Source organism: Aquarana catesbeiana, linkage group LG05 (genome assembly GCF_042186555.1).
Source record: "Aquarana catesbeiana isolate 2022-GZ linkage group LG05, ASM4218655v1, whole genome shotgun sequence".
Classification (NCBI taxonomy): domain Eukaryota; kingdom Metazoa; phylum Chordata; class Amphibia; order Anura; family Ranidae; genus Aquarana; species Aquarana catesbeiana.
This window is the reverse complement of record NC_133328.1, coordinates 505,894,625-505,919,546: the sequence shown is the minus strand read 5'-3', so window position 1 is coordinate 505,919,546 and position 24,922 is coordinate 505,894,625. Positions and strand designations below refer to the sequence as shown.

The 24,922-nt window shown below is 42.5% G+C and overlaps 1 protein-coding gene across 5 annotated transcripts in view; it reads left to right on the top strand.

Annotated features, from left to right (window-relative positions):
• Nucleotides 1-24,922, top strand: part of RB1CC1 (RB1 inducible coiled-coil 1) — a 293,127-nt gene that overhangs the window by 233,265 nt on the left and 34,940 nt on the right. For all 5 annotated transcript variants that reach the window (XM_073631593.1, XM_073631595.1, XM_073631592.1 and 2 more), the window contains one exon: nucleotides 4,704-4,751. In XM_073631593.1, the coding sequence (XP_073487694.1) occupies nucleotides 4,704-4,751 (48 nt within the window). The remainder of the gene's footprint in view (nucleotides 1-4,703; nucleotides 4,752-24,922) is intronic.

Here is a 24,922-nt window from a genome sequence, read left to right as displayed (position 1 = left end):
CATAATATATTCAATACTAAAATGTATTTGTTTCTTCAGCATCACATTTGCTTTTACAAATGAATTCCCTATTGCTTCACAATCTTTTTCTTGTGGCATTACTGTATACAAAGAAGTTACATCCATTGTTACCAGGTGCCACCCTGGTTGCCATTTAATTCCCTTCAATATACCCTATATTACCAAAAGTATTGGGACCTTTATACACACATGAACTTTAAGGATGCATAATTGTGTATAGGGTAGTTGATCTGAAACTTATCACAGTACGTAGATAATATTACTGCAGGCGCGAGTACAAACTACACCTGCTGAACTTAGAGATTCAAATCGCATTTTAAATACACTATATTAGCAAAAGTATTGTGGCGCCTGCCTTTACATGCACATGAACTTCAATAGTATCCCAGTCTTAGTTCGTAGGGTTTAATATTGAGTTACTGACATATAATCACACACATAGGTTGGACTTGATGGACTTGTAGAACATGGATGTATAGGGGTGTTCTATTATCAGATACTCCTGAGTCAGTAAGCCCTTTGCTAGAGAAGCAAGGAAAAGCAACCTTAGCTTTTCTGATATATAATGTCACTTATTTCACGAGCAGGAAAAAAATGTGATTTGGGTTGCAGGTTAGTATGTTGAAGTATTAGTATTTAGAAACAGGTGTGCTAATAAAACTTGGTTGTTTTACAACAATCCCAAACAACAATAAAATGTAAGCTCTAACAATTATTAACTATATGTTCTTAACTCATAATAAATTAACTTGTGGCAATATTACAAGTGAAAAAACATAAGTAACACAATTTATCTGCAAATATTAGTGACAATGTCCTCAAAAGACAGTGCTATAATACACTGAATATAAAGAGCCAGGTGCAGTGCCACAGGTAACACTTCAAAACACTTAGTATCCACAAAAGGTGTCCCCAAGTGCAGCAAACGCTCTTACTGAAACTATAGGATCTCTAAATTAAAAGAGATCTCAGAATGTCTGGCTGACACACACACACACACACAGCCTTGACAGCCTGTAGTATCCAGCAACACCAGCTTGAGCTCACCAACAAATGGAATGGAAAGAAAAAGCCAATCAGGTGTACATAAAAACACAGAAAAGGCAGCAGAAGAAAATTCAAGGTGGCCACCGCAGTTCTTCCAGTGGATGTGACATCACCAAACCCTGCCAACATGTTTCGTTCAACCACAGACGTCATCAAGGAATGCAGGGGTGAAAACCTCACTCTCACCCCAAGTGATTTTTAATGTATAGTTTTCTTGTGTACTGTTTGTTAACAAATGTATCACATGTATTGCAGGATGTGGAAACCTTGCAAGAAGATCTAAACAAATTAATGGGGTGGGCAACTACATGGCAAATGAGGTTTAACCGCTTCCTGACCAGTGCACGCCGATATACATCGGCAGAATGGCACTTGTGGGCAAAAGGGCGTACAGGTACGTCCCCTTTAAGAAGCGGCACTGTGGTCGGGTTCCTGCGATCGTGTCACGAAGAGGTAGAACGGGGAGATGCTGTTGTAAACAAAGCATTTCCCCGTTCTGCCTAGTGACAGGACAGAGATCGCTGCTCTCTGTCATCGAGAGCAGTGATTGCCATCATGTGTGTTTGTAGCCCTTCTCCCCCACAGTTAGAATCACTCCCCAGGACACACTTAACCCCTTCATCGCCCCCTAGTGGTTAACCCCTTCACTGCCAGTGTCATTTACACAGTAATCAATGATATTTTTATAGCACTAATCGCTGTATAAATGACAATGGTCCCAAAATAGTGTCAAAAGTGTCCGATCTGTCCGCCATAATGTTGAAGTCCCGATAAAAATTGAAAATCGCCGCCATTACTAATAAAAAAATAATAAAAATGTCATAAATCTATCCCCTATTTTGTAGACGCTATAAATTTTGTGCAAACCAATCAATATACGCTTATTGCCATTTTTTTTTGTTTACTAAAAATATGTAGAAGAATACATATCAGTCTAAACTGAGGAAAAAAAATTGTTTTTTTTTAATATTTTTGGGGATATTTATTCTAGCAAAAAGTAAAAAAAATAGCTTTTTTTTTCCAAAATTGTAGCTTTTTTTTGTTTATAGCACAAAAAATAAAAACCACAGAGGCGATTAAATACCACCAAAAGAAAGCTCTATTGGTGGGGAAAAAAAGGACGTCAATTTTGTTTGGGTACGTCACACGACTGCGCAATTGTCAGTTAAAGTGACACAATGCCGTATCGCAAAAAGGGCTCTGGTCAGGAAGGGGGTAAATCCTTCCGGGGCTGAAGTGGTTAATCAGGCTTGAATGGAGGAGAAGATTCGGATGCCGCACACCGGATGTAGTCAAAAAATGTTCACTTTATTGAAAAAATGGGATCATCAAAATAACAAGACTGTCATGCAGAAAGTACAGATAAGCTGACGCGTTTCACACTCAGGACTGAGTGCGAAATGCGTCAGCTTATCTGTACTTTCTGCATGACAGTCTTGTTATTTTGATGATCCCATTTTTTCAATAAAGTGAACATTTTTTGACTACATCCGGTGTGCGGCATCCGAATCTTCTCCTCCATTCAAGCCTGCTTTGCCTAGCATTCAGCCAGCACCTGGAGCTCTTCTGCTCTGAAACTTCTACTTACACCTGGGTCAGTGTCAGCCTGAGCGGTGGAAATATTTTCTTTGCTGAAGTGGTTAATGTTGAAAAATGTAAAAAAATGCATTTGGGTGCCAAAAATGTGCATGCAACGTACTCGCTAGGGGGAGAACCTCTGGAGGAATCTAGAAGGGAAAAGGAGCTGGGCATCTTAGTAATGCCAAGCTGCTGCTAGCAAAGCCAACAGAATATTGGCATGCATTAAAAAGGGGATCAACTCCAGAGATAAAACAATAATTCTCCCACTCTACAAGACTCTGGTCCGGCCGCACCTGGAGTGTGGGCACCAGTCCTCAGGAGGGATCTGCTGGAACTGGAGCGGGTCCAGAGAAGTGCAACAAAGCTAATTAATGGACTAGAGGATCTCAGCTATGGGGAAAGACTGCAAACACTGAACTTATTCTCTCTGTTCAAGAGACGCTTGAGAGCCACAGGCAGTGGTTTCAATGGGGAGCATCGAGAATTAAAAAAAACTATTAGATAGACACCTAAGTGACCACAACATACAAGGATATACAATGTACTACTGACATAAAAGCACACACATAGGTTGGACTTTTTTCAACCTCATCAACTATGTAAATGTATTCAGTTTGCAAGTAGGTGCAAACTTCAGGCCTTTCTTAAAGCGGTATTAAAACCAAAAATTTAATATATTGCAGTTTACGAATTATTAAATGTGGTGACACCATTGGACAGCAGCATTGTCAGTTTAGGGGGAGAGTAGTGTTAGACTAACAGATTTAGATGGACTTGATGAACTGCAGCTAACACTTCATAAGCAGTTACAAATATTTTTTTTTCTTTTGGTACAATTGTTTTACATGAATAAAAGCTGATCATTGTAAGCATCCCTGTCAGTGGTAAACGGTTTGTATCAACCCTCTATCTGCAGGGCAGTTTGTTCTATTGAAAAAACCTGTTTGGATCACCAGTTTTTTTACTGGTTGGATCACCAGGTAAAAATAAAAGAATTAAAGGCTAAAAAAAAAACAAAAAAAACAGCCATTACATCTAAGAATTGGTAAATGTTTGCTTTTGGGCTTAACACTGCTTTAGCCTAGGTTCATATTGGAGCGATTTGGCATGCCAAATCGGCGACAAATGCCAGCAATAGCACCGTCCAAATTAGTGCGACATTGCACCGATTCCCAAAAGTAGTTTTTGTACTACTTTTGGCAACTTCGGGGTGCAGTTGCTGTAGATATGAGGGGGACATGCAAGGAAAATAAAAAACAGCATTTTTGTTTGCATATGATAGGATGATAGAAAACAGCAGAGCTTCCCCTCAGATCTGCAGCGACTGCACTTCCAAGTGCACTTGTAGTGCTAAGTGGATTTGCCTTTAGTAAATCAACCCCTAAATGTCTAAAAAAAAAAACTATCAAAAAATTCTGATTGATTTTGATATTGATTTATTCTATAGGAGAAAGCAAGCACAAGCTGATCTTTTATTTGTATTTTGTCTTTGTTGAGACAGTTGGAGGATTGATCTATATTAGGCATTGCATTGTGGACTTACAGTCTCACTTATTAAAACCCGCCTGTTTTTTTATTTCATGAGTGAGCGTGGGGGGAGCTCTGAGAACCGAGCGATCAGCGGTGTTTGATCGCTCAGTTCTTAGTGTTAGAGCCAGCGGGGGACAGATGCAGCATCCACCAAGGTAAGTATGAATCTGTAAAAAAAAAAAAAACATACTTCTCTTTTAAAGCATTGCATGTTCATGTGTAACATAACATAGTGTGTGTGTGTTAAATACCTACATTGCAATGTACAAGCATGTTGTCGCAATCAACTTGCTAATATTTAGCATTGCTTGTTTTGTTTTCTGTATACAGTATGTATTGGGGTTTGTGCACAATTGGATGGTATTTCTGTTCCTTGAGTTATTGCAAAGTTGCTTTGATTGGCTTTTGCATTCCTTTTGACTTTTATGAGGCAGATAAGCAAACAAAAGCCTGTTTATAAAAGTCCTTATGAATTTCAGTTAACTGTTTTTATAATTTGAATTTATTCTTTATTTTGTATTCAGACACTGCAATTGAAAGAAGAAGAAAATAAGCGACTGAATCAGAGGCTGGTAAGTTTATAAAGTATGTTGTTTTAGTTATAAATTTGAGCATCAGGTCTATGGTATTACTTACCTTAATATTACTGATTTAAGCTGGGCTTGCCTGATGTCCTCTGCATGTGACCTAAGATTCTCAAATCACAAAAACTGCCTCATAGCTCAGTCATGTCAGCAGTTCCACATAAATTGTGACATAATTTTCTTATTTCTTAGCTAACCTTGCTTGGCTGTGAATATTGACAGCCCTTAATGTTGCCGCATTTTCCCACGGCCGGCGGTTAAAATGTTCCTATCCTAAACGCGATTCTTCCGCGTTCAGTAGAGGGAGGTTGAAGCTCACCTAAAAGCGGCAGCTCCTAAACTCTGCTAAAATCCTATGGGGGTTATTTACTAAAGGCAACTCCACTTTGCACTACAAGTGCAAACTACAATTGCAAAGTGCAATTGAAATTGCACTGGAAGTGCACTTGGAAGTAAAGTCGCTGTAGATCCGAGGGGAAGTTGCAAGGAAAATAAAAAACAGAATTTTAGCTTGCACATGATTGGATAATAAAATCAGCAGAGCTTCCCCTCATTTCAGATATACCCCTCAGATCTACAGCGACTGCACTTCGAAGTGCAATTTCAAGTGCACTTTGCACTTGTAGTTTGCACTTGTAGTGCTAAGTGGATTTGCCTTTCGTAAACAACCCCCTATGTGTACATTGACACAGGCTTTTATTCATTTTAATTTAGGAGCTTTGGCAACAAAAAAAAACACCAAGAGCTCCTAAACTCAAGTTTAGGAGCTGCTAGTGTGCATGAAGCCTTAACCACTTTAGCCCCTGAAGATTTGCCTGCTTAATGACCGAGCCATTTTTTACATTACGGCACTGCGTCGCTTTAACTGACAATTGCGTGGTTGTGTAATGCTGTACCCAAACAAAATTGACATCCTTTTTTTTCCCACAAATAGAGCTTTCTTTTGTTGGTATTTGATCACCTCTGCGTTTTTTATTTTTTGCGCTATAAACAAAAAAAGAGTGTAAATGTTGAAAAAAAACCACAATATTTTGTACTTTTTGCTATAATAAATATCCCCAATTTTTTTTAAAAAAAGCTAATTTTTTCCTCAGTTTAGGCCGATATGTATTCTTCTACATATTTTTGGTTAAAAAAAAATCGCAATAAGCGTATATTTATTGGTTTGCGCAAAAGTTATAGTGTCTACAAACTGGGGGAAAGCTTAATGGCATTTTTATTATTATTATTATTTTTTTTTTGCTAGTTATGGCGGTGAGCTGCGATTTTTATCGGGACTACAGTGTTATTGTGAACAGATCAGACACTTTTGACACATTTTTGGGACCATTGACATTTATAGAGCGATGAGTGCTATAAAAATGCACTGATTACTGTGTAAATGTCTCTGGCAGGGAAGGGGTTAACACTAGGGGGCGTGTGTGTTCTAACTGTAGGGGAATGGGAGTGACTAGAGGAGATGACAGATTGTTGTTTCTACTAGCTAGGAACAACAATCTGTCTCTCCTCACAGAACAGGGATTTGTGTGTTTACACACACACACACACACACTTCCCTGTTCTGGCTCTCGTGCCCAGAATCGCGCGTGGCCGGCAGTCATCGCGACCGCTGGCCATGCGCATCGGTTCCTCCGCAGTGCAGCGGCACACGCCTGCTATCCCCGGGCGGACGCACAGCTACAATGGCTCGTGGGAATGTGCCAACCTGCCTCAATATAATGACGGTGGCTGGTCAACAAGCGGTTAAAGTGTCACTAAACCCACATCTTAAAAAAAACTATCAATAAATGCTGTTCATACTCAGTCATTATGAGATTTATTTTCTGTATTCTGCAAAAAAAAAACTGGTTGATGCTGCTGCTCTGTATCTCCACCACCTGTTCCACCAATTCAGCTAGGGATTTTGCAGCTGTCGTTGGCAACTCTGCACATGCTCAGTTTTCAGTGAGTTTCTATCCTGAACATTTCCTCCTTATCACATCTGAGCAGCCCATGTGACTATAGAGACACATGTGGGCGTATACACAGTGCTAAATGACATCCCACTTCCTCCCTCCTTCTCCATGACACCTAACCAGTTAAACTTAATGGGGGTGGGATATTAATTGTAGATTAATGGTGGCTTCATCTTCCGCTTGTTCTAAGGCTACTTTCACACTGAGCCGCTTTACAGGAGCTATAACACTAAAAAAAAGCACTTGCAAAGCGCCTTAAAAGAGCCTCTCCTCTCACTCCAATGTGAAAGCCACATCTTTGCAGTGCTGTAGGAGCGGTGTATACAAGCCCCTGCCCATTGAAATCAGTGGGCAGTGCCGCCGAACTGCCGGCAATGAGCCACTGCAGCGGCGCTTTGCGGGCGGTTTTAACACTTTTTTTGGCTGCTAGCAGGATTTAAAAGCGCCCCACTAGCGGCTGAAAACCTCTGCAAAAACCACTGTAAAATGCCGCTAAAAATAGCGGCGCTTTACCACCGACGCCCCCAACGCCCCAGTGTGAAAGTAGCCTAAGACACAGGCTGGAGCGGTGTGGCATAGCCTGTGAATGGCTCCTCCTGCTTATGTTTCCCTGCAGACAGGCTGGGAAAGAGCTGGGTCATATGACAGCTGTATATCGATTAGAAAAAGGTGCTTAGATGTTTGTTAAATTAAAATAAATACAGTGCCATCATCCACATACAGAAAGAGAAGTCCCAACATAAAGTAAACAGTGTGTTTAGTATCACTGTAAGCGTGTTCCCACAACAATATCAAAACAAAAAACAAAAATTAGTGCAGCACTAATAATAGTGTGATATCAATACCAATATACCATAAAGTTTAAAATAACCTTAAAAAAGCACATCTTAAATACAATTCCCAAATAAATAATTATATCCACAGTAAATAAGTGAAAAAGATAATTCAGTGCAGATTCTTCATTATTTAAATCATCAAACGTGGAAAGTGTAACCAAAGTCCCAGTAAGTGAGGTGGGAGGACTTGTGTACTACAAGCCAATGAGTATCTGTTTCATGCTATGCTGTCCTTTTAATATATGAGTGCAGTACTTATAAAATTGCTGGGATATTTAAAGTGTTACTAAACCCAGAAGCCTGCATTCACTATACCCGGTCTTCTAAGGTACACAGAACATGGAAATGCAATCATTTTAGTAAATACAGTATAAACTGTTAAATACCTTTTCTCATCAGCAGTATATAGCAGTCTTCTGACTTCTATCAGTACCTGATTAAAGCTTGTAGGAGGAGTTTTCATACTGCACTGAGCTGTCCTATCAGAATGCAGGACCCCTGGCCCTCTGTCTGTACAGTGCTGATTACATGCAGCCTCCAAAGAAAAAAAAAATCCCTAGCAATACACACCAAGATGGGCAGCCTGACTCCATAAACTCTGTCTTATTGGGACCTGTTTTGGAGTCAGTGGAAGAAGAGTAGTATCTGTGCATACAGGATTCAACAGCTTTTTTACACAATGCAGAGGATCAATCCCTTAGGTTCCACAGTGAGTATAACAAGCATGCTTTACTGCATATATAGAATGATTTTACTGTTAACACTTTAATTTACTACACTAAGTAACACTTTAATTTACTACACTATGGCAGTCTTTTTTATGATTTGGAGTGGTACAGCACCTGCTCCACTGGTGTTGAATAATTAAAGTGACAGTACCATCTTTGGAGTCAAAGAGGCAGAAGTGTTTGGAGATATCCTGGGCTATCTGTATTAACCCCTGTTGGGGAAGGTATATATAGCCCTATATTCACCTATAGGTCTAAGTACTAAGGTGAGGGCACATCTTGAGCACTTTAGGTGGATCACTAGTGAAAGGGTTTAGTTGTAGCACTGAGATGTTGGTTAAACTTGAAATGCTTGATGATTTAAATCGGGGGTCTCCAAACTTTTTACTTTGAGTGTATATTTTACAGATATTCGAGGGCTGAAAAAAAAATAGTTATTTATAAATGAATCCTCAGCCATGGAATAGAGTAGAAATTCAAAAAAAGGCTGCCATCAGCGAGGCTGGATGGTGCACCTGTATCCTCCGCCCACACCTAAATGCCAGAGCCTCGTGCACCAGGGCTAAAAGTTAAGTGTGCATGAGGCCTTACATCTGTGTTCCTGTCAGAGCCTCCCTGCCCATTTGTGTCCCCAGCAGAATCTCCCCACACAATTGTATCCTCATAAGACTCTCCGTACATGCTTGTGTCCCCATTAGAACCGACCTTGCACAATTTTGTTCCCATCACAGCCACCCCCAGCACATTTATGTCCCCATTAGAACTCCTGCCACACGCTTGTGTCCCCTCAGAGCCACCTCCCCACACCCATTAAAACCCTTCCTGCCCATGTCCCAATCAGCGCCCCCCACATGTATGTCCCCATCAGATTCCCCCCACACTTGTGTCCCCATCAGAGTCCCCCCCGACACTTGTGTCCCCATCAGAGTCCCCCCCACACTTGTGTCCCCATCAGAGTCCCCCCCACACTTGTGTCCCCATCAGAGTCCCCCCCACACTTGTGTCCCCATCAGAGTCCCCCCCACACTTGTGTCCCCATCAGAGTCCCCCCCACACTTGTGTCCCCATCAGAGTCCCCCCCCACACTTGTGTCCCCATCAGAGTCCCCCCCACACTTGTGTCCCCATCAGAGTCCCCCCCACACTTGTGTCCCCATCAGAGTCCCCCCCACACTTGTGTCCCCATCAGAGTCCCCCCCACACTTGTGTCCCCATCAGAGTCCCCCCCACACTTGTGTCCCCATCAGAGTCCCCCCCACACTTGTGTCCCCATCAGAGTCCCCCCCACACTTGTGTCCCCATCAGAGTCCCCCCCACACTTGTGTCCCCATCAGAGTCCCCCCCACACTTGTGTCCCCATCAGAGTCCCCCCCACACTTGTGTCCCCATCAGAGTCCCCCCCACACTTTGTCCCCATCAGAGTCCCCCCACACTTGTGTCCCCATCAAAGCCCCTCTCCGCACTCATGTCCCCATCAGAGCCCCCTCCACACTCGTGTCCCCATCAGAGCCCCTTCCTCACTTGTGTCCCCCATCAGAGCCCCCCACCACACTTGTGTCCCCATCAGAGCCCCCCACCACACTTGTGTCCCCATCAAAGCCCCTCTCCGCACTCATGTCCCCATCAGAGCCCCCTCCACACTCGTGTCCCCATCAGAGCCCCCTCCTCACTTGTGTCCCCCCATCAGAGCCCCCCACCACACTTGTGTCCCCATCAGAGCCCCCCACCACACTTGTGTCCCCATCAGAGCCCCCCCACACTTGTGTCCCCCATCAGAGCCCCACACACACACACACACTTGTGTCGTTCATCAGAGCCCCCCCTCATACTTGCTTCCCCCATCAGAGCCCCCCACACACACACTTGTGTCCCTCATCAGAGCCCCCCACACACACTTGTGTCCCTCATCAGAGCCCCCCACACTTTTGTCCCCATCAGAGCCCCCCTACATTTGAGTCCTCCTTCACAGCCCCACACACACAGTTTTGTCCCCCTCCCCCTCTATACTTGTGTCCCCAGCACATTCCTTTCTCCATCACTGCTATTTCCTCCGTAGATTAGCCTGCACTTACTGCACTTCCTGGGTCCCGCCCCACTTTTACACAGACACGTTGTTACAGCAAAATATTACACTGAATTTAACTGCAGGGGAGGAGCTGGGAGGTGCAGCAGGTCTACACTGAAATAACATAGGCTTTATTGGCTTTCTCGAGTTGCAGGACTTGCGCTGCACACCCCTTCAATACCTGTCAGAAGGCAGAGCAAGCCCCACAATTCGAGCAGAGTCCGTCCCCACAGTGAGTCTGATGACTGCAGCTGCGGGCCATACAAAATGCCCTAGCGGGCCGTACTTTGGAGACCCCCGATTTAAATAATGAAGAATCTGCACTTAAATTTTTCCATGTATTTACTGTGAATATCTTTAATTGGGAGTGTGATTTTTAGGGTTTATTTTTAATTTGAAATGGTATATTGGTATTTATATCACACTATTATTAGTCAGCAGCATTACACTAATTGTTGTTTTTGTTTTATGGATGTGGATGTTACATGCCAGCGCTGAATGCGTCTTCACATAGATGTGTAGTCCATTGCAGGGGCGAGCAATAAGAGGTGGCTATGTTCACATTTACAAGTAGGACATGGAACGTAGGCACTCTAGAAAAGAGTCTAATGCCGCGTACACACGAGCGGACTTTATGGCAGACTTGGTCCGGCGGACTGGATTTCGTCAGACAATTCGATCGTGTGGGGGCTCCAGCGGACTTTGTTTTCTCAAAAGTTGGACGAACTTAGATTTGAAACATGTTTTAAATCAATCTGTCGAAATCGAGTCCAGTCGAAAAGTCCGCTCGTCTGTATGCTAGTTTGACGGACAAAAAGCCACGCTAGGGCAGCTATTGGCTACTGGCTATGAACTTCCTTGTTTTAGTCTGGTCGTACATCATCACGTACAAATTCGATGGACTTTGGTGGATTGTGTGTAGGCAAGTCCGTTCATTCAGAAAGTCCATCGTAAAGTACGTTGCAAAGTCTGCCGTAAAGGCCGCTCGTGTGTACGCGGCATTAGAAGTGCGTTTCTGACAGGAAACATAGGAAGGGAGAGATAGAAGGTACATTAAACTAATAGTAAAACATATTGCATTTATATTACCAAATAAAAATGGTGAGTGTAGTATCACTTATATTCATTAGAAAATGTGAGATTTGCCCAATAGCAGTCTCCTGCTCTGTTACAGCATAATGTTCTAAAAGTAATTTACTTTTTAGACAGTAAAATTTGGCATTGTTTAAACAGGTTATGGGTTATAATAAAACAGTCCTTAAATACAGTTGAAGACAAAGTCATATATGGTATTGGGGTCAGGATATAGGCCATTATTCAGTGCTCTGACGTCATGATGTAGCAGTGTGGTCTGTGCATCTCGCATCTTTTCCAGTCTTGTTGAAAACTAATATTCCTTTGCATTCTATGTACTAGCTCTTTCATATTATCATATACCAAAGGTGTCAGTTTTATATAGAAAATAAGACCGTATTTAGATTACTTACAAAGAAATTATGAAAGTTTACATGCATTTACGCGTTTAGTAAATTTACCCCTTGACATTGTATTACAGGGGCAAGAAAAAGTGTGTGAACCCCGTATAATTAACTGATTTTTTGCAGTAATTTTCCATAAAATATGATCTGATCCTCATCTAAGTCACAACAATAGTCTAACACAATGTGCTTAATCTGATAACACACAATTCAAATTTTGCACCTTCAACAGGTCTGGATCAGACCTGCACAATGCTCAAGAGGAATTTTTGACCATTCCTCTTTACATAACTGCTTCAGCCCAGACATATAGGTAGGATGTTTGGTATGAGCGGCTCTCTCGAGATCATTCCACAGCATCTCTTTGGGGTTAAGGTCTGGGCTCTGACTGGGCCAAAAGGAGCATGTTCTTTTTTTTTTTTTTTTTTTTTTTTTTCTTTTTTTAAGCCAGCCTGTGGAGTATTTACTTTGAGTCATTGTTCTGTTGCATCACCCATATTCTACTAAAGCCTAGTACGCACGGGCCAAATGTCAGGCGGCATCGGTCGGTTCAAAAGAAACCGTCTGACATTCGGCCCGTGTGCAATGCAGCCGGTCCGTCAGAACACAGTAGCACAGCAGGGGAGATCGCTGTACTAACATTTAGTACAGTGGCTCCTTCTGAGCTGTTAGTTTTTTTTGCTGGGTTGAATGAAAAAAAAACTAGTAGTGTGTAGTAGGTTTAAGCGTCAGCAGACGGACAGCCTGACATTATCCTGTAGTATATTTTGGTAAACTTGGGAATTCATTTTCCCCTTAATGATGGCAAATTGGTCCAGGCCCTGAGGAAGCAAAGCAAGCCACCATATTTCACCGTTGTGATGATGTTTCGATGTTGTGAAGTTGTCCTTTTTTGCACCATATATAGCGCTAAGTATTTTTCCCAAACAATTCAACTTTTGTTTCTTCAGTCTGAAGAAAACTCTCCCAGACATTCTGCAGCAGCAGCAGCTTCCTCCCTGTTGTTCTACCATGGACAGACTGCCTGTTCAAAGACTTATGTACACTCATGAACAGGGATGTGTGCCAGTTCCAGTAATGTCTTCAAGCCTTTTGTTGTTACTCGTGGGTTCTTCTTTATTCATTGAGGATTCTGCTTTGTGATTTGGGAGTCATCTTGGCTGGATGCCCACTTTTAGATAGAGTAACCACAGTATTAAACTGTCTCCAAACACTTTCAGATTGCTTGTATTGATTTATCCCTTTCCAGCCTTATGCAGATCAACTACTCTTGATCGAATATCTTCAGAGAGCTCCTTTTGCAAGGCATGGTTCATATCAGCTGATGCTGCTTATGAAAACCAATCTTAAAATGTTTGAGTGCCCTTTATCAATCACAGTAGCTCTAAACCACACTTCCAAACTCCTTTCACTAATTGGACTCCAGGTATGCAAACTACTGACTCCAATTAACTTTAGTTGAAGTAATTACCGTATTTATCGGCGTATAACACGCACTTTTTTCCCCTTAAAATCAGGGGGAAATCGCGAGTGCGTGTTATACGCCGATCCCCTGCGATCCCCCGCTGACAGATCTAAAAAAAATCGCTGACCACGATTTGAAAATGGCGCCGCCGGCGCCGAAATACACAGAGCCGGTCCTCGGCTCTTCTCGGCCACTTCCGGCTTCACTCGACGCCGCCCGAACCTAGCCGAGTGTATTCGGCTAGGTTCGGATAGCTCCGCTAACAGTCACGCCCATCCCGAGCGGGACTACGAGTGGAGCCGAAAGTGAACGAGAGCCGCCGAGAAGAGCCGAGGACCGGCTCTGTGTATTTCGGCGCCGGCGGCGCCATTTTCAAATCGTGGTCGGCGATTTTGAAGCCCAGGATGGCAGGGGATCACTGGGGAAGGCTGCACTGGGGCAAGGCTGCACTGGGGAAGGCTGCACTGACAATACTGCACTGGGGAAGGCTGCACTGGGGAAGGCTGCACTGACAAGGCTGCACTGGGGAAGGCTGCACTGACAAGGCTGCACTGAGAAGGATGCAATGATGGGCATTTAAATGTAAGTTTTTTTCCCTTCAACTTCTCTCCTAAAAGTTTTTTTTCCTTAAAATTCCCTCCTAAATTGGGGTGCGTGTTATACGCCGGTGCGTCTTATACCATGATAAATACGGTAGTCTATGGTTGTGACTTAGATGAGGATCAGACCACATTGTATGACAAATTACTGCAGAAAATCAGTTAACTCAAATAGTTCACATACTTTTTCTTGCCACTGTAGATAATTGATAATTCCGTTCTATTTTTTTATTATTCCAGTGTTTACCTTAAAGACATTTTTGATGTGACGTTTTCATTTTTACATGTTTATTCTTCAATATTTAGTTTTTTTTATTAAATAAAGAGAATAGTGGAGCAGTGGAGGCAGAGGCAGTAGTGGAGGCAGATATGATTACCCAATTAAATCACTCTTACTGCGTAACCAGCTAAACACCTGAGCCACTTTCACATTTTAGCTATGAGCCTATTATTTTCAGATGATTTATTATTATGAATTAGTATGTATGATTCAAAAATAAGACAAATATCTTTTGGTGCTATTGACTTGAAATATTTTTTTTTATGATTTCCCTTACATCTTATAGGCAAAAAGAATTAAAATGAAAAAAATAATAATAATTTTTCAAGTTTCCTAGTTTACTGCATGAGCTCAGGGATACTTCCAAAAATCACTGTCTATGAACACAGTTCTCCGTGCCAGCCAAAAAAAAGTTAAAGCTCTATTATATTACAAGGTGCAGCTCTTGGAAAAAAAACTATGATGCACTGACCAAATGTACACATTAAACAAACCAATGTGTTTAAGTGTTCAACTATACAAAAGTAGTCCATGGATAATCTTTAGTGATAACAGTTCAAATAGTGACAACAATCCTCATTAATGTGTTTAGTCTCATCCGGACTCAACAGAGATTCACAAACATGTTCCTCTGCCAATCCAAATGCACTCACCAGAAAGCAATGCTACACAGATTATAGGCAGTAAACTGGGCTCAACTGCATCATGCAAGGTCAATGAATCCTGAGCAACCCCTTTACGGACATGATGAGGATGATTTTAGCAACCAGACTATTCCAACGGTGAAAACAGCAAGCGGATAGCAGGACTGAAAATGGGATAAGCACTCCTCAAAAATAAAAAATATATTTAGAGTAGTACTTATAAACTTATAAAAAAAGTTGTGAAATAAATATGATCTCATATAAAAATAATATAAAAGAGGGTGTGTATATGCATGCAAAACATCCACAGTGTGCACCACTCACCAGACCAGATGGCTGCACATGGCACTGTGACTATAACTAGGTCTCCGCAGTTCACCCCTCATGAGTGGTCACTTTAAGGAAATTTTCTTGATGTAACACTGGCCAGAAGAGTTGTCACGTACAAGCATGCAGGCAGATGGCAGGACTGTGAGGAACAAGTGCTCACCAAAAATGGAGCCAATTTGAAGGGATATAGTGTAATATAGATTAAAATCATTAAAAACAGGCAGGATAAAACAAAACCACACAAACCGTGCCCATGGCTTACAGCTATCGTCACCACACGCAAACCATGCAGTGGCAAAGACGTCACCACTCTTACTCCACCCAACACGTGTTGACTTTCATTTAGTTTTTCCACAAATGTTTGGGCTTATTCACCTTTTAGTGCCAACAGCTGTTTTATTTCCACAAAACGCTGTCTATTATGCAAAGAAGAAGCCATATCTGAACATAATTCAGAAATGCTGCCATCTTCTCTGGGTAAAAGCTCATTTAAAATGATCTGTTGTAAAGTGGAAAACTGTTCTGTGGTCAGACAAATCAAAATTTGACATTCTTTTTGGCAGCCACGGGTGCCGCGTCCTCCAGACTAAAGATAAGAGAGACTTTCTGGCTTGTTATCAGCACTCAGTTAAAATGCCTGCAATTCTGATGGTATGGGGGTACATCAGTGCATGTGGAGTGGGCAGCTTGCACATCTGGAAAGGCACCATCAATGCTGAAAGATATATCCAATTTTTGAGCAGCATATGTTCCCCAACCAAACAACATCTTGGCCTTGCATATTTCAGCAGAGCAATGCTAAACCGCATACTTCATCTATAATAACAGCATGGCGTTGTAGTAGAAGAGTCCAGGTGCTTAGCTGTCCTGCCTGCAGTCCAGAACTTTCACCAGTTGAAAATATTTGGCACATCTTGAAATAAAAAATGCAACAAAGAAGACCCAGGATTGTTGAGCAGTTAGAATCCTATATCAGGCAAGAATGGGTCAGCATTCCTCTCCCAAAACTCCAGAAACTGGGAATCCTCAGTTCCCAGACACTTACAGAGTGTTGTTAAAAGAAGAAAGGATGCTATACCGTGGTAAACATGGCCATATCCCAACTTTTTTGAGATGTATTGCTGCAATTGATTTCAAGATGTATTATTTTTTTTTTTAATGGCATATTTTCTCAGTTTAAACATTTGATGTGTTTACTAATTTCTTTTGTTAATAAAACATGAGTTTGTGATTTGCAAATCGTTGCAATATGTGTTTATGTAGATTTGAAACAGTGCCATAATTTTTCTGTAATTGGGGTTGTAATTCAGTGCTAATTTTCTTCAATGTGCTCCTATGATGCTTTGCTTCCTAATTTATGTACTCTCTGTATCTGTAAACATCTCAGTGTAGATCAGTAAGATCTGATAACTTTCACATTTGTAAATAATGAACGCTCACCTGTGCTGTCTGTCGCACCTTTAACTGGTGTCTACAAGTGAAGCCTGCCTGGAGCTGTATTTTCTGAAGGGACATTTGAGGAAGTGCGTTCAGTTAAGTGCGTCCCAACTAAGTGAAACATGTGACGCACCATTAGCGAATTAAACTAAACCTGCAAGCATGAAAGTGAAAAATCACTCAACATATATGAGTGCATATCTAAACTCACCGAATTGAACTGCCTATGTGGACGTGATCATGATTGGTGGATTGTATGACAGTGTTATTCATGGACATTTATATAAAGGACTGTTAAGTGATGATGATGGGTTTTAATTACACACAAATCTATATTTAGAGCAGTTCAGATTTATGTTCTTGTATTTGTATTTTATGTTAATGGTTTTTTTGCTATATAAATCAGCACAGCATTTTTTATTTTTTTTATTTTACACATCTTCCATCTGCTGATTTGGCTGCAGTGAAAAAACTTCATAACTTCATTTAGGACCTTGTTCTGTAACTTTGACAACTTCTCCATGCCAATTTAAGTATTATTTTCCATCTCTTGATCATTCAGTACAGGATACAGGAGTGGATTTTTAGACCACAAGTTATATACAGTACATCTACCTTCATGTGACTTTGGTGGGAACCACCTTCCCCTATTGTCCTTTCCTTGAGAAAATCACAAGCGCTAGTCATCTCCTTCCCTACAACCTCTGGCTCCAATTATCTACCTGACTGGGAAGTCAATTTGCACTTCTTCCAGGGCTTCTGTCCTCAGGAAATTTTGTCCCGCCTTGCCTACTTGAACTCATTTCCCAAAGAGGTTGGGGTTCTTGTGTTCCATACACCATACTTCTCAAGGATTTGAGGGGTCACTGCCTGTTTTTCTATTCACATTTTCAAAACTTTTATTTATATATATATATATATATATATATATATACACACAGTGGCTTGCGAAAGTATTCGGCCCCCTTGAACTTTTCAACCTTTTGCCGCATTTCAGGCTTCAAACATAAAGATATAAAATGTTTATTTTTTGTGAAGAATCACCAACAAGTGGGACACAATTGTGAAGTGGAACGAAATCTTTTGGATTTTTGAAACTTTTTTAACTAATAAAAAAATGAAAAGTGGGGCGTGCAAAATTATTCGGCCCCCTTGCGTTAATACATTGTAGAGCCACCTTTTGCTGCAATTACAGCTGCAAGTCGCTTGGGGTATGTCTCTATCAGTTTTGCACATCGAGAGACTGAAATTCTTGCCCATTCTTCCTTGCAAAACAGCTCGAGCTCAGTGAGGTTGGATGGAGAGCGTTTGTGAACAGCAGTTTTCAGCTCTTTCCACAGATTCTCGATTGGATTCAGGTCTGGACTTTGACTTGGCCATTCTAACACCTGGATACGTTTATTTGTGAACCATTCCTTTGTAGATTTTGCTGTATGTTTGGGATCATTGTCTTGTTGGAAGATAAATCTCCGTCCCAGTTTCAGGTCTTTTGCAGACTCCAACAGGTTTTCATCCAGAATGGTCCTGTATTTGGCTGCATCCATCTTCCCCTCAATTTTAACCATCTTCCCTGTCCCTGCTGAAGAAAAGCAGGCCCAAACCATGATGCTGCCCCCACCATGTTTGACAGTGGGGATGGTGTGTTGAGTGTGATGAGCTGTGCTGCTTTTACGCCAAACATATCGTTTTGCATTGTGGCCAAAAAGTTCGATTTTGGTTTCATCGGACCAGAGCACCTTCTTCCACATGTTTGGTGTGTCTCCCAGGTGGCTTGTGGCAAACTTTAGACGAGACTTTTTATGGATATCTTTGAGAAATGGCTTTCTTCTTGCCACTCTTCCATAAAGGCCAGATTTGTGCAGTGTACGACTGATTGTTGTCCTATGGACAGACTCTCCCACCTCAGCTGTAGTTCTCTGCAGTTCATCCAGAGTGATCATGGGCCTCTTGGCTGCATCTCTGATCAGTCTTCTCCTTGTCTGAGCTGAAAGTTTAGAGGGACAGCCAGGTCTTGGTAGATTTGCAGTGGTCTGATACTCCTTCCATTTCAAAATGATCGCTTGCACAGTGCTCCTTGGGATGTTTAAAGCTTGGGAAATCTTTTTGTATCCAAATCCGGCTTTAAACTTCTCCACAACAGTATTACGGACCTGCCTGGTGTGTTCCTTGGTCTTCATGATGCTCTCTGAGCTTTCAACAGAACCCTGAGACTATCACAGAGCAGGTGCATTTATACAGAGACTTGATTACACACAGGTGGATTCTATTTATCACCATCAATCATTTAGGACAACATTGGATCATTCAGAGATCCTCGCTGAACTTCTGGAGTGAGTTTGCTGCACTGAAAGTAAAGGGGCCGAATAATTTTGCACGCACCACTTTTCAGTTTTTTAATTGCTAAAAAAGTTTAAAATATCCAATAGATTTCGTTCCACTTCACAATTGTGTCCCACTTGTTGGTGATTCTTCACATAAAATTAAAATTTTATATCTTTATGTTTGAAGCCTGAAATGTAGCAAAAGGTTGAAAAGTTCAAGGGGGCCGAAGCCATTGTATATATATATATATAAAAATTTAATACATTTTAAGTGCAGCAATCCCTGGACTTTTTCTTTATAAATGGCTTTTGGGAAGGCTTGATTGCTGGCACTCTAGGACGTATACCGTGTGCTGTCTACCACACCTGTGAAGTATATATATATATATATATATATATATCTATAGATATATATCTTTTTTTTTTTCTTTTTTTTTTTAAGTTGGCTGTTTGAGTCTCTGCAGATCATCTGTCCTGGTCCTTTGACTTTTCTTGTTCTTCCTGTGGGCATGTTATTTCAATTCTGGTTGATTTGTTGCCCACCATTCAGTGTAATGCTTGAGGACATCCCATGGTCTAAGAATTAACTCCCGTGTCTTGTACTGTTTAAGGTAATAGGAATTTTGATGTACCTGTAAATTCTACTTTCAATATGTTTTTATTTTCAAATAGCACAAACATGTTATGTCACATCATATCGCAGTGCTCAGGAGGGAAAGCCCCCCAATACATAAAACATGAAGGTTACAGTCGAAAATATATTACAATAATTGTCTCAACCATATGGGCAATTGGGAAGGCAAACCTGTTAACGAGGAAGTCCCAAATACCAAATTATCTGTCTCCAGGTTATGCCCCCAGATCATCAGGGTTCCCCCCCCCCCCAGGCACCCCCAACGTGATCTGACTGTGCCGGATGGGGAAATTCCCCTGCATCTCCTCTGCCTACGTGGACTGAGCCAACAGCATTATCAAGGTGGTTGTGATTCCCCCTGAGCGAGGGAGACTACCATATGATAGCTTCATACTGAATTATCACCAATTAGCAATCTGATGCGATGTAGAAGACAGAGAGAAGAGAAGAAAGAAAGGGAAAAAAAGTGAGAAGGGGAAGATTGGGGAGGGGAGTCCTCAGGATTGATGAGGAGGGAGTATAGCTGTGTGCCTCTTGCGGAGCCGTTAGAGAAACGTGTCTATGGATGGTTTAGGAGGTGTTTCGTACCTGAACACCCGGTATGAGGGAAGTTCCCACATACTGGGCCCAAGGCTCCCAGATCTTTTGGAATTTCGTTGAAGTGTCTGTCAGAATGCTGGAAAGTTTTTCTTGGGCCATAATCCATGAAACCTTCCTTTTGACTGGTTTCAGCTGTTTCCGGGCTTTGGCGATTGTGATTTTGGTACCCAGAAAGATAAAGTTGATCAGCGTTTGGGATGCCTTAGGTAGATCTGGGATGCATGCATTGAGAATTGCCACCTCTGGGGATCTGGCAAGCCATCACCTTGTGAATCATAGTGAAGATTTTTCTCCAAAAAGTGCGGATTTTGGGGCATTCCCACCATATGTGGGCCATGGTGCCCAGGTGGTTGCAGCCTCTGAAGCATAGAGGGTTTGCTGAGGGGTAAATTACTGCTAGCCTGGCAGGGGTCAGGTACCATCTGGTTAGTAATTTGACGCTTGCCTTCATGAGGGAGATGTTCTGGATCCCTTTAAAAGATCTGGTTAGGGCCGCTTGCCAGGTCTCCATGTCCCTGCAGCATTTAACAAGGGGACCCCCAGATCTCGGCCCCCCCTGTGTGAAATGGTAAGGGGGTACTTACCCCTACCATTTCACTAAAAAACTGTCAAAAATGTTAAAAATGACAAGAGACAGTTTTTGACAATTCCTTTATTTAAATGCTTCTTCTTTCTTCTATCTTCCTTCATCTTCTTCTTCTGGTTCTTCCTCCGGCGTTCTCGTCCAGCATCTCCTCCGCGGCGTCTTCTATCTTCTTCTCCTCGGGCCGCTCCGCACCCATGGCACGCATGCAGGCATGGAGGGAGGCTCCCGCTGTGTGACGGCGTCTCCTCGTCTGACGGTTCTTAAATAACGTGGGCGGGGCCACCCGGTGACCCCGCCCCCCTCTGACACACGGTGACTTGACGGGACTTCCCTGTGACGTAACAGGGAATGCCACAGGGAAGTCCCGTCATGTCCCGTGCGTCAGAGGGGGCGGGGTCACCGGGTGGCCCCGCCCCCCGTTATTTAAGAACCGTCAGACGAGGAGACACCGTCACACAGCGGGAGCCTCCCTCCATGCCAGCATGGCTGCGGAGCGGCCCGGAGAAGAAAATGAAGAAGAGAAGAAGATGAAGAGAAGAGCGGGAGCCTCCCCCCATGCCATGGGTGCGGAGCAGCCCGAGGAGAAGAAGATAGAAGACGCCGCGGAGGAGATGCTGGACGAGAACGCCGGAGGAAGAACCAGAAGAAGAAGAAGATGAAGGAAGATAGAAGAAAGAAGAAGCATTTAAATAAAGGAATTGTCAAAAACTGTCTCTTGTCGTTTTTAACATTTTTGACAGTTTTTTAGTGAAATGGTAGGGGTAAGTACCCCCTTACCATTTCACACAGGGGGGGGTGGGATCTGGGGGTCCCCTTGTTAAAGGGGGCTTCCAGATTCTGATAAGCCCCCCGCCCGCAGACCCCCACAACCACCGGCCAGGGTTGTGGGGATGAGGCCCTTGTCCTCATCAACATGGGGACAAGGTGTTTTGGGGGGCTACCCCAAAGCACCCTCCCAATGTTGAGGACATGTGGCCTGGTACTTTTCTGGGGGGCCCCAGGGCTCTGTAGGCCCTGTCCAGCTCAAGGCGGTGTGGGGGAATGTTGGGAATCAGTTGTTTAATCAGGTCTTGCACTGCTTCTGGAACATTTTGTATTGTCTCCGGTAGGCCACGGATTCTGATATTGTATCGTCTTGACCTATTCTCAAGTTCGTCAATACGAGCCATGGCTAGGTCGAGTTGATCTTGCACAGTACAGATGTGCTTAGAATTTTGGTTAGTGATAGCTACAGTTTCCTCCATTTTTTGTTCGAACGTGTCGATCCGGGCTCCTAAATTGATAAAGTCAGCCTTTAGATCCCCTGTGATTTTTGCAGCTGTTTGTGCCAAGCCTCTGTCCAGTAGCTCATAGAATCTGTGGAAGAGGCTGTCCATGTGAAAGGCAGGGTCTCTGGCTGGGATGTCATGAAGAGGGTAGCCCGTTTGTCCCGCTGCGTTAGGCCCCATGGGGGATGGGGAACAGTCATTTAGAGAGCGCTCCAGGAGGGATTCTGTGGAAGCTGGGGAAGGGGTGATTGCAGGTGAGAATCCCGTTTGCCTTCCTGGTGTGAAGTGTAGGGGGATGTGGGGTTGCTCTGACCTGTAGTCCACCTGGCCTGTGGAGCAGAGATCCTGTGGCTGTGCCTGTGTAGCGGCAGCCATCTTGGATGTCCCAGACGTTCCTGCCTTCTAAAATTGTGGCCACAGATTCCGTTTTACTGGGGCCCTCGATCATATGGGGGTGTCGCTGGGACTGTGGAGGGTGCCTCCTGCTGTTTTGAAGCCATTCGGTGCGCCGTGGACAGTGCTGTGGGCGCCGCTGTTTCGTGAGGGAGCGGAGCTCTAGGCTTTAGCAGCCATTTTACGAGCCCCGCACATGTGCACCTTACCTGTAAATTCTAAATCTTGGAATGCTGACAAGAGACAGGTCCCTGCCCTATTCCTCTGTGATCTCCTTACTGCTTGCTAAAAAACTGGAGCCTCATGGAGTGAGAGGTTATATAGGTACACTGGGGGAGGTTTCCAGCAAAGCTTTTGCCACTGTATAATCACATGAAGATTGTGGCATATAACCCATGGTCTAAGAATCAACTCCAGTGTCTAGTACTGTGCTCCAAACTAAAGAATTTACAGATACGTCCAAATTCCAAATTTTTTTTCACCAGTTCAAGCAACAAGTGAATATGTTGTGCACTCATGGACATCCATGGAGTTTAGTCATATACTATCGAACCTGAAAATTTATGTAGGAATTATCGGATACTAAAAAACAAGTTTCCCTGCCACTCTATTAAAAATCACACCCTCTCCCACCATGGTCCCATTCCTTAGTATATTTGTTTCCAAACTTACTGTGAGAGGATTTATTGAAACTCCCTTTGACTTTTAATTATAAATATCTTAGTAAATTCTTCCCTTAGGAGTCATAGATATGTGACCATTGTGTCTGAGAGCTAAACATCAAACTGTTCTTGACCTTTTATCGGAATGCACATACTTCTGCTCCCATGTTCGTTTATCTCATATGTATTTCTGGTGACTCTTTGGTTTGCATGCTATTATGTAAGGATTTCATTTGCCAGTGCATCACAAATATGTCTGTCATTTATAAGCTGTATTGGCAGTTTATAGAATAAATGAGTACAAGCTGGGTTTTAGAATTATATAACAATGTTTGGAATTTTTAAATGGCACCAATTTTCTGAATGTTGCCTGCATGCCAACCAAGCAAATTATGCTGTATGAGCCCTGGTAACCCACTGTCATATGATAAGCAGACAGGTAAATGGGCATTTGCTTATAGAAAACTTTATTGGGATGCTGTATGATATAATGGGATCTACAGCAAGCATCTCTATTTCATTTTGCCTGTAAAAAGGCTGTTATGTGTTACTTGTCAAAGTAGTCCTTTAAACTACATGTAACTAAATGTTGCAATACGTTTTAAGGATTTTTCCACGTTGTGCCAGTTGGATCCTTTTAGAATTTACAGTGGCCACTTTTTGCCATTATCGATATGCTATAGCGTTGTTTCAAACTGGTAGGGAACCAACTAAACCCAGTGGCTAAGTGGTCACCACTTCCGCCTAGCAGCACTAGGGTTGTCGGTTCAAATCCCAACCACAGCACTAACTGCTTTGAGTTTGCATGTTCTCTCTGTGCCTGTGTGAGTTTCCTCCAGGTACTCCAGTTTCCTCCCACACTCCAAAGACATGCTGGTAGGTTAACTGGTTCCTGTCTAAATTGGCTCTAGTATATGTACTGTATGTATAAATGTGAGTAAGGGACCTTAGATTGTACACTCCTTGAGGGCAGGGACTGATGTGAATGTACAATATATGTGTATAAAGCGCTGCGTAAATTGACAGCACTATAGAAGTACCTGTAATAAAGAATGGCAAACCATTTTTTTTTTCAACCCCTGGGCTGTGAAGCTTGCTGAAACCAAAAGGTCATAGAGAATCCTAGGTCCTACACTATGCCTGGATAGCAGCTGTGAGACCTCCTGGATAAGCTACAAGACAAATAGGGGCTGATTTACTAAAACTGGAGCGTGCAAAATCTGGTGCAGCTCTGCATAGAAATCAATCAGCTTACAGGTTTTAGGCCTCATGCACAATGGACGTTTTTACAGCTGCTGTTTTTGGCTTCAGGTGTTTTTTTTCTGCAGCCAGTAAACTCCCCAGCATGTTTCCAAGCACACATAGGCTTTTATCAGTGTTTTTTTAGCAAGGGCATTTTCTGGCTGGAAAAAAACCCAGAACCAGTGGGTTTTAAAGAGGAGGTTTTCATACTCTGAAAAACACAGCTATTTGGCATGTATGAGCATTTTTGAGCCATAAGCTTTTATGGGAGTATAGTTTTGCTGAAAAATTCTGCAAAGCTCATTCTACAGCTACAGCTTTCTATAGCTAACGTTACTGGCATTTTTCTAACCTCTAGTGTTCATGAAGCCTTATTGTCAAAGCTTAATTGAACAAGAACCATCAACACCATAGTTTTATCAGGGAGCATGCAGACACATTTTTTAACTTGCAATGTTTTCATTTAAAAAAAAATACTTTAGTTCTGCTTCCATTATGATCAAAGAGCGCAAATGATAAAATGCCATCATTTTATTTTTGTTTGTAGGATTTTTTTTATCTGCTTATTAATTTTGGACAATATAGACAGCAACATAACAAACCGGAACTTGAGATATTTAAAAACTATAAAACTTTG